Here is a 10,833-nt window from a genome sequence, read left to right as displayed (position 1 = left end):
TTTGGTGAGACAACGAAACATCGCCAGAATATTTCTAATAATATTTTGCACCTCCCTTCATTCGCTGAGTGAAACGTTGGATTTAATGCACTGTAAAAACATTCAATGAATGAAGCAGTCAGAAATTCCCATAACTGTTTGTTGATATTTGACTGTTATATATATATATATATATATATTGATATTGATTAGTTTTATCAAAAAGTAAAAGTTCACGCCAGTACCATATACAAAGTACTTCGTGATGTATTTCGTTTGTTGTTCAATGAGTACATTTTGTTTTAAAACTTCAACATTTAATTCTTGTAATAAAAGCAATTGTATAAATTCGCGATGATGTTTGAAAAGTGAATAGCAGCAAGTTTCAAAAAGATTTCCATACGTATGAGATGTTCTAAAGAAATAAGTAACTCTGAAGAAGCAAACAAGAAGATCTTTGAAAATTTCAAGTTTTGCTAATTTTTCGATGAAACAAGTTAAACGTGAACCTGGACAACTTCTGGAAACTTCTTCAATAAAGTTTTGAATCAGCCATTTCCAACTAGAATATTTAATGAATTCTTTGATAGTACTCGAACGTAGCTCAGAGCAAGTCACTTTAAGACTTTTGTTTGAATATTCTGACCTTTAAAGAAACTTGATGAAGTTTGAAGTTCTTAAAAGTTAAATTTGAATTTAATATTTATGAGTGCCGTTTCCAGATGGAATATATTTCTTTTAAGGCTAAATTAAAAATCTCTATGTCTGCAATTATAATTTGGAGCTTATAAATAAGTTTCTAATCTTTCAAAGTTTCCACTCGATTTTAAAAGTCTACCAGTATTTTCACAAAACTTATAAATGCACGGTTTACTTTAATATATATATCAACCCACACACACTATGTACTGACTATGTACTGATCTCAATAATTTTATAGCAATGATTTCTCCGGTTCTTCTATGATTTTATTAGTAAATCATTTTTGATGTCTATTAATCATTTGAAATAAGGTAAAAAAAATCTAAACATCTGATTTTTTTTATATTCTAGTAGAAGTATAAACTCCCGTTGATTTAAATATTCGAGTATTAAGCTACAAATGATGGTGCATAATATGAATGGTCGAAAATAAACTGTGAATCACAAATATTTCAAAAATAAATATTTCTGAAATTTCCCTCGGTAGAAATCAAGGTGTAGAAAAACAAAAATTTTGGAATATAATTGATTCTCATATTAAAAATACTAATCAGTGCAAATTTAAAAATTGAGAAAAATATTTTTTTTAAAATTTAATTATGTTATAGTACATAAGCCATTTAAAAATTTTCCATAAGAAGTCATTTAGTTCGATTTGCCTTCATAAATCAAAACCATGTTATTTTGATATTTATTTCATTTTCTGTAAATTGAAATAGTTTTTTTTTAATATTTTAATTGTGCAGATCTTAAATATTACTGAAATAATAATTATTAATTTTATAGTGAAACATTTTATTTGACAGACAGCATTAAAGTGTACCAATCCTTTTTATATAATATAGCTCTGTGTGGAATTTCTGATCAGGAGGAAACTTCCCTGAGCCAGTCCAATTAACTAGCGGACAAATCCAATGCTTATTACAGGCCTCTGCGAGGAAAATACTGAAGACTTTAATACCAGGCAGTCAATAATTTAAATACCAGGGTTGACCTGTATAATCTGGGAATGACTTTAAGCTCAACCAGCCAATCGGAAGGGATGAAAGGCACATAGCGCCCCTGGCAAGTGTCCAGTCTTTCCTTTTAACACCAAACGATGTAAATCTCTGCGAAGTCCGTGTTCGTAAATTGACTATGGAGCGCAGCTGAGGAAACATGCATCCACTGGCTTCATCGGAAGCTTAATAGAGTGTGACAATCCCCCTTTATAGAGTCTGTTTAAACCTTGCTTGTTAAGGCAGAAGCACGAAACGGTTGGGGATATACTATGAAATATTATGTAGCAGGAAAATGCATTTCATGAAGAATGGGAAGAGAAATGTATCGTTTTAAGCGCGAATTCTGACGAACTTAACAAACTCCAAGCCGTTATCCTATTAATTAGTTTTCTTTATTTTTATTAATGCAGTGGCTTAGATATCTTGAAAAGTGCATAAAAAGTTTAAGTTAAAGCATTTTCAATTGTAAAATCAAAATTAATATCTAGTTCTTATTAATGTTGATGGATATATTATATATATATATATTGTTTTTACATATTGTTACATCTAATTTATATATCATTTGTTTTTTAAGCTACAAACATGGTGTATTTTTATATAAAATGGACTACAAAAAGATTTGAAGCTTTAATATGTTATAATGAAATCTCCTTTTCAGTATGTATTGTTCTTAATCCTACTCTTGGAAGAAAACCTCATTTAACTTCCTTATTATAATTATAAATTTTCTAAAATCAATGGACATATAACGTTCTTGCTAAACCATAAAATACAGTTTGTCTCAAAAGAAAATATCTTCGAATGTCTTCATATTCATAGCAAGCCTCAATGATTCGATTAAAAGACGTATTCAAAAATTGTTATGTCCTAATTAATTTACTTGTGAGACATCACGTTCATGATTCGGTTCGGCACATCTCTCAAAAATATTACTCTTATTATTTTCAATCTTTTTATACCCGAACATATGTTAAATTTGCAGATATTCTTTTGAAGTAGTTAAACAAATAACGCATATGTGCTCCTCTAGATGAAATGTGCTCCTCTAATTACTTTGAAGATATTCCTCTAACTACTTTTCTCAGTTCTCTTATACAAGCATGTATATATAACAGATTAATTTTTGGATATAAAGACGTTTAAGTAACCTACTTTCATATGTAGATCGAAATGAAACGTTTGTTTGCAATTCTGCGCAGTTACATGCACGAAAGCTTAATGTACATACTATACATATTATCTGATTCACTAGTTAGGAAAAAACCTATGACAGAGAAGTGCAGTAAAACGGTACTTATTATGGTTTCTCCCATTGGAAAAAGTAAAGCAGAAACAAAAATTGTGATCACAAATTAAATTTTAAATATAAAAAAAGAAATTACTTTTGAAAAAAACACATTTTATGCAAAAATTCATAAACAGATTTTTAAAAAATGGTGTTTAATTGTAATTTTAAAACTGAAAGACATTTCATCTGAAATAAGCTGCAAATGAGCTTGAAAAAGTAAAGAATTTCCTATCTTGGTGCAAATGATTTTCCGAGAATAGCATAAAATAGAACATACAGCAGCAGTACAGCACTTATTCACATTGACAAAGGAAAATAAATTACACGTCTCTCCTAAAATTTATCAATTATATCCTTTTTAGCAATCTATATGTTACAGTTAAAGTATGAAATTCGTTATTTTATAAAATACCTAGTTATTCCATGAAATAACTGATCGTGTCCGTTAAAGTGTAAAACTCTCTTGTATTTCATGGTTGAACTAGTTATTTCATAGAATAACGATCTGCAGCCCGTTAAAGTGTAAAATAATCTATATCACATATCTCGCACTACAAATACATTTACCTTCCACCCCTACTGCATTTATGAACTATTCCAGGCCATAGGGAGAGAACTTGTTTAGCGTGTTGGCGCCAGTTCATTCCGGTTAATTGATTGCTTGCACGTACAGTGCCGGCTGTTGTTCGTAAAATATTGTTTCCACGTATCAGGTATTGAGATACATTTATTTTTTTAAGTTTTATAATTTAGTCATTTGTTATTACGTTAATTTAGTTTGCTTACGTTAAAGTGCGATTATTTTTAAGACCTTAAATTGCCTTGAACAATGAATTCTTTAAGTGATAACGAAAAAAATGCAATGAAAGAAAAGGTTGAATCTTTACTAAATAAGCGTGATGTGAAAGAGAACAGTTCTTTGCTCACCCGTGAAAAATTATTAAGTTTGATAGCTGATGTAAAGGAATCTAAAACATCAAATAAGAAAGTGCCACGTGATTATTGGTTACTTCAACATTACGATGTCCTTGAAGTTCAAGGAGTAGAAAAATTAATAGTCCCAGTAACAAATGCAACACCAGATGTAATGTTTTATTGCTCAAATGATTCTTTGTTTGACATTTTGTACGAAACTCATTTATCTATTGGGCACGGTGGTAGAGACCGAATGATAAAAGAACTTAATCGTCGTTACAAAAATATTACGCAAAATGATATTAAGATTTTCCTGAATTATTGTAAATCTTGTCAACAAAAACGCAAAGCGGGCAGAAAAGGTGTTGTTAAGCACATGATTTTTTCACATATGAATTCAAGATGTCAGGTTGACCTCATACATTTTTAATCACAACCTGATGGAAACTATAAATTTATTTTAGTTTATCAAGATCACCTTACAAAGTTCGTGGTTTTAAGACCTCTTCAAACAAAGAGAGCAGAAGAAGTTGCAGGACAGTTGCTTGATATATTCCTGTTGTTTGGAGTCCCATGTATATTGCAGTCGGACAATGGAAGAGAATTTTTTAACAAACTTATTGATGACTTAAAAGTAACTTGGCCAGAGCTTAAGATCGTGCATGGCAAACCAAGACATAGCCAAAGCCAAGGCAGTGTTGAGAGAGCCAATAAGGACATAGAAAATATGTTGACGACTTGGATGCAAGACAACCAGTCAACTTCGTGGAGGAACGGGTTAAAATTTATCCAGTTTGTGAAGAACAGAGCGTTCCATTCTGGTATTAAAAGGTCCCCCTACGAGGCTATGTTTAGTTGCGCAGCTAGAGTTGGACTGTCAACAACTGCCATTCCGAAGGAAGCACTTAATTCGTTGGTCGACGAAGATCAATTACAAAATACTTTGCAATGAATGTTTCTTCTCAACCTGATAATGAAAAAGTAGTTGAACAAACATTATTAAATAATCCCATTACGAAAGTATGTGTTGTCTGTTTAAAAGAAGGCAGTGAAGATATAGTTTGCTTCAAATGTATGGAGCTTGTCCATATATCATGTTCGGAAGATTATGTTTCAGAAGATGAAGTTGAGCAGAAAATCTGCAAATTGTGTTTTAATGAACTTAATGTTCAAAGAGAAAGAGAAAAGTCTAAAAAATGTTTAGAAATTCAATCGAAAAAAATGAAATTAGTGTCGAATAAATCTCATTCTGAAGCCTCTGTGGGGTTTACTGTCCGTATCCAGTGCCTGAAGTTGACAGAGGAAAAAGTGATGCCAAATCTATTTTAGCTATCATCATAAAAATAGCCGAAGAAGGATTTTTCCAATTGGGCACAAAAAACGGCCGCATAAAACAATTATATTCCCGATCCCAGTTCAGTGTCTGCGAACAAAAATTAATTAAAATCGAAGAAGTACCGGATGTAGAAATATCGCTCCGGTCGGTTGCTACAGCTCAAAGTTTAGGTACTGGTCAGGGATTTAAAAAATGTTCGTGTAAAACCCAGTGTGTCAACAAAAAATGTTTTTGTTTTAGAAATAATGTTCTTTGTAATTCCAAGTGTCATTTTAGTATTCCTTGTTGTATCAAATGATTTTATGGTACGTTTCCGTAAATACCATTTATACGCTGCATAAATTAGATAAATTGCTTCTTTTTCATTTTAATTGTCTATCATTAGTTTAATTTCATTTTAGATAAATTGTTTATTTTACACTTTAACTGTCTCTCATTAGTTAATTTATAGAATACCTAGTTATTCCATAGAATAACTAGTTAAATTGTCAAATTAATAACATATTACACACTTTAACGGACACGATCAGTTATTTCATGGAATAACTAGGTATTCTATGAAAAAACTGCATTATATACTTTAACGCTACCATATATACTGGAAAAGTAAGAGAATTGGGAATTCATTTTTTCAAATATCTTGGATTGCATATTGATAGAAAACAATGTTCTAAAATTCACATTAGTTTTGACGGCCGTTCCATATTTTCAAAACTTTAATTAAATTCAAGAAAATGTTGTTAAAGCTGCCTAAGAAAAACACCGTTTTCTTTCGCTTTTTATATTAAAATAGAAAAACGATATCCCACCGGTAAAAAATTCAAACTTTGTTTATTCCATCTTGGGATTGATCTACAAGTTGCCATCTACAAAATGAGAGAGCAAAAAATATTTCTTAAATAACGTTGCCATTCTAAAATAAACAAATAAATAAAATAAAATATTAATACATTTTCAACATCCTCCCACCTTTTGATTATAAATAATAATCAAAATATAATACTATTAGTTAAACACAGTTAAGAGATTCAATAAATGGCAACGTTTTACAAATTTTCAATTAATATTTAAATATAAAAATGAAAATTAATGTGAAAATGTCCAATCAAAAACAAAATAAATCACAAGTTCAGTCTCTCTGGCAATTTAATTCTTCTTCCGGCTCTACTAAATTTCATCTCGTTGCCAGAAGTACTGTCAGAAGTTTTGGTGATGTCATTTGACTTATTCAAATCATCTGGTGTCATCGAAGTGGAGAAGTCATCAGAGGATGTTAACTCTAATGGATATATTCTTTGAATTGGTCGCAGGAAATTCTGCTGTGAAGTTTGCACTCGAACAAGTCGTACATGTCCATCTTTACCTGGTATGATTTCTGTGATACGACCTAAAGGCCAGACAAGTCTCTTTTTATTATCTGCTCCCACCATAACAATGTCACCAACAGTAACTGTACATTTTCTTGATTTTTTATTTCTCCGCTGTATGAGAGCACCCAAATACTCAGATCTGAAGCGATTTCTTAAGTCTTTAAGCACTGCTTGTCTGTATTTGAATCTATTGCTCACAGAATTTTGCTCTACAGCATCTATATCAGGAAGATTGCATTCATGCACATCTTGTATGAACATCGATGGAGAAATTGGTTTTATAGCTTCCTCTTCGAAAATGTAAGTTAGAGGTCTTGAGTTGATTACACGCTCGCAGTCTGCCAAAACCGTTATCATCTCCTCATAATTGAGACGTGCCTGTCCTAACACTTTCTTCAAAAGATCTTTTAAAATTCTAATTAATCTCTCCCACCATCCGCCCCACCAGGCAGCAGTTGGAGGATTAAACTTCCAGTCAATAGAGTTTATTGCTCCATATTTTTGGATGCGGTTCCAATCCAGTTGTTTTAAATAGTTGGCTGCTCCAACAAAATTGGAGCCATTATCGCAGTATATTGTTGTGCATCTTCCTCTGCGAGAAACAAATCTCCTAAAGGCCATTAAAAAAACATCAGTCGATGCAGCAGTAACAAGCTCGAAATGAACTGCTCTGTACACTGCACAAGTAAAAATCAGAACCCAGCTCTTCTTGTCTTTAAGGAATAAAGGTCCAGCCATATCAACGCCAGTTATCTGAAACACCGCAGCATCCTTTACTCTATTTTCTGGAAGGGGGGGACTTATAACTTCTATGTTCTTTGAGCTATATCTTTTACACGTAATGCAATTGGCCACCACATGTTTCACCGCTTTTCTTCCATTTAGGATCCAGTACTTTTCTCTAAGTGCATTCAATAGTATCTGGACTCCAGCATGACAGTTCTTAACGTGAGCATTATAGATTAACCGCTTTACCACTTCATGATTCGGAGGAAGAACAATAGGTTTAAGAAAATCTTCACTGTCCTTGCGATAAATAATTTTAGTTTTCAAACGGATGATGCCAAGATCGTCTTTAAATACTTGTAGGGTTTTTAATCTCTTTTCTTCTTCTGGGAGAAAAGACTCATTCTGTATCATAAATAAAACCTTCATTTCTGCTTCCTGAAATTCTGTAGCGGTTAATTCACCATGCTTCTTCTCAGTTATATTTTTGCAGTTGTTCATGAAGCGGAGGATCCATGCAACAAGACGAACTATTCTATCATAGTTCGAAAAATATCTGTAGTACCAGTTTGCAACACCACAGGCTTCATTATTTGATAATATAAAAGTCGTCTTAGACTTTTCCTTTCTAATCTCTTCTTCATTCCAATCATGGTTGGTGGAACCCATAATGTTTTGAAATTCAAAAGCATTTTTCATCCATTGTGGACCCTCCCACCATCTTAGGGAGACTAGATGTTTTGCCTTGCAGCCCCTGGAAGGTAAATCTGCCGGATTCTTATCACCAGGTATGTGTCTCCATGATGTAGGATTACTCAACTTCCTTATCTCTTGGACTCTGTTCCTAACGAAGACAGACCAATTTTCTTCTCGTAATATCCATGCAAGCACTGTTGTAGAATCACTCCAGTAATATATCGTAACATTTTTCCAACCAAGAGCTTCAACAACTGAATTCGCTAGCCTCGCTCCAATCACCGCCGCAAGAAGTTCCATTCTTGGGATAGTTGTGCCTCTTAAAGGAGCCACTCGAGATTTCGCTGCAAGTAGAAATAGCTCGATTCGACCATTATTTTCTATTCTAAGGAATGTAACAGCAACATATGCATCTTTGCTTCCATCAACAAACGTATGAATAGTGTAGTTGCTTATATCTTTTGAAGATGCTTGAACACACCTAGGAATCTGTATGTCAGACAAATGCTTAAGTTCTTGAAACCACTGTAGAAATTCTTTACGAAGCTCACCAGTTACTTCTTCATCCCAACTTGTACCTAATGTCCATGCCTTTTGTAGCATTATTTTTGGACAGAGCATCACTGGTGCAGTGAATCCAAAAGGATCAAATACTTTATGTACTGTAGATAACATACTCCTTTTAGTTACTTTTTCCACATTAATGCCATCCAGCCATTTCATGTTAATTTTCAAAGTGTCTAATTTCTTATTCCAAATAAGACCTAATACCTGAGTTTCTTCCTTTGAATTAGTTTCACAGTCGCCAGACCATTCCCATTCTCTAAGATCAAAACCACCTTTTGCCATCAAGGTTTTAGAATTGTCAATGAATCGATCTAATTGGTCTTTACTGTCGACACTAGTAACGACATTATCAATGTAGAAACTCTCCAAAAGTCTTTTCTTCAAAGCTTTTTCAAATCCTTCACATTTTTGAATATGGTACTCAATTACTGAAGCTAAAAGAAAAGGGCTACATTTTACCCCAAAAACAACTCTTGCGTGACGAAAAACTCTCAATTTCTTTTCTTCTCTATTTTCCCACCACAAAAACCGAAGGAAGTCTCTATCCTCTTTACGAATACTAATTTGCAGAAAAGCTTTCCTGATGTCAGCTATAACGCCAAGCTGTCCCTCTCTGAATCGAAGAAGAATATTTGGAATAAGCTCAATGAGATTAGGACCACATTCCAAGCACTGATTCAAAGATGGATAATTTGCTAATCTCGCTGAAGCGTCAAACACCGGACGAATTGGAGTAGTGCTGCTGCTTAGTTTTATCACTGCACGGTGAGGTAAATAATTACCATAAGAGTTCATTTCGTTGGTAGGAACTTCCTCTATTATGTCTTCATCTAACCAATTTAGAAGAATATTTTCATATTTCTCATACATATTCATAGCTATAAGTTTTGAGGTAGTGTAGTCGAGCCTTTTCCTCGCCAAATCCAAGTTGTCGGGCAAAGGTGACTTATCATCAGACCATGGTAAACAAACCCCATATCGACCATCTTTATTAATTGTTACCGTTTCTAGAAAATGCTCCTTGGTCCGAAGATCAATCTCGTTCTTAGATTTTTTCTCAACAGGATCATTGATTCCGATTGAATCTAATTTCCATAAATTTGTGATTTCAGCTTCATTTACAAATAAGGACAGCACTGTTAAAGCCAGGTTTTCTTCCGAAGATTCTTCCTGTGGTACCTTACCCATTAAGGTCCATCCTAAGAAAGTTTCTACAGCGACAAGACCTGAAGATAAGACTTTTCTTTTGCCAGTTAACATTTTCCCCATAACGTCAGCTCCAATTAGAATATCAATGCCTTCACAAGTATCGCTAATATCAGTTAGATTAATCTGATTTTCCTCTAATTCTTTTATCCACGGACCTTTAAAAACCGGTCTAATATTGTCACAAATGATAGATTGATCTAGAACTTCAAAATTACAGCCGAAATCTCCAATCAAATTTCTCAATTTTACTTTATAACAATTATGTTTAAATTCGTTAGTGATAACGCCACCAAAAAGAGAATGTACCAATTTTTCACATCGAACGGGTGTATAATTCATTTCTTCAGCTACACTTTTCAAAATGTAAGATTTATGTGATGCAGAATCAAAAAGTAACCTCACAATTTTCTGTTTATTATCCGATACCAGTTTAGCTTTGAGAGTTTGAAGAAATATCTTAGGGCTGTGTTTATTAAAATTAGCCATATTAACATCTAGTGCGGGTTTATCTTCTTTTCCCTCTACAGACATCTTTTGCGAATCAAGCACATCACACATTATAGGAAAATGTTTTTTAGAACATATCAGGCATTTTAAAACTGCTCGGCATCTTTTAACTGCGTGAAATGGCGATAAACATGCAAAGCAGCATCGTTTTTCCTTGACTATTTTTTGTCTTTCCGATAGAGTCATTTTTTGAGCCGTAAAGCAATCTGAACTTGAATGTTTACCACCGCAAAAAACGCAAGATTTCTTTACATCTTTATCTGCAGCAGTCGTTAACAAACCTATAGCTGTAGGTACTTTATTTCTCAAATTCTCCGAGCTATATTGTTTCTTTTTCAAAGGTCTGTATTCTTGGCCCTTTCCTAAACCGAAACCGGCTACAGCCAAATATATTCTTTCTTCTCCTTCAACTTCCGTTTTCAAAAATTGCATCAAATTATCCAATCTTCCTTTCGCGTCAGAGTTAATACTGGAAATATTACTACGATTCCAAGCCTTTAAAAATTCAGCTGGGAAACACGATTCAACCATAGG

The 10,833-nt window shown here is 33.2% G+C and overlaps 1 protein-coding gene across 1 annotated transcript; it reads right to left on the bottom strand.

Moving 5' to 3' along the window:
- Positions 1-4,954: 4,954 nt before the first annotated feature.
- Positions 4,955-9,459, bottom strand: LOC129962483 (uncharacterized). The gene is made up of 4 exons (XM_056076218.1): positions 7,785-9,459; positions 7,225-7,379; positions 5,160-5,311; positions 4,955-5,027 (listed from the first exon to the last, which is right to left on the bottom strand). Exons 1-4 carry the CDS (start codon positions 9,457-9,459, stop codon positions 4,955-4,957), a joined length of 2,055 nt encoding a protein of 684 aa, XP_055932193.1.
- Between the last annotated feature and the right edge of the window lie 1,374 nt (positions 9,460-10,833).

This window comes from Argiope bruennichi, chromosome 3 (genome assembly GCF_947563725.1).
Source record: "Argiope bruennichi chromosome 3, qqArgBrue1.1, whole genome shotgun sequence".
NCBI lineage: Eukaryota > Metazoa > Arthropoda > Arachnida > Araneae > Araneidae > Argiope > Argiope bruennichi.
This window is presented reverse-complemented; position numbering and strand designations above follow the sequence as displayed.

Bases quoted from the DNA above. Each gene is read 5' to 3' on its own strand.
- LOC129962483 (XM_056076218.1), bottom strand. From the start codon at position 9,459: ATGAATATGTATGAGAAATATGAAAATATTCTTCTAAATTGGTTAGAT. The intron at 5,312-7,224 runs GTTTTTTTAATG...TTTTGTTCGCAG, and splicing joins TTACTGCTGCATCGACTGAT to ACACTGAACTGGGATCGGGA. The intron at 5,028-5,159 runs GTAAACCCCACA...CACAATTTGCAG, and splicing joins TCAGGCACTGGATACGGACA to ATTTTCTGCTCAACTTCATC.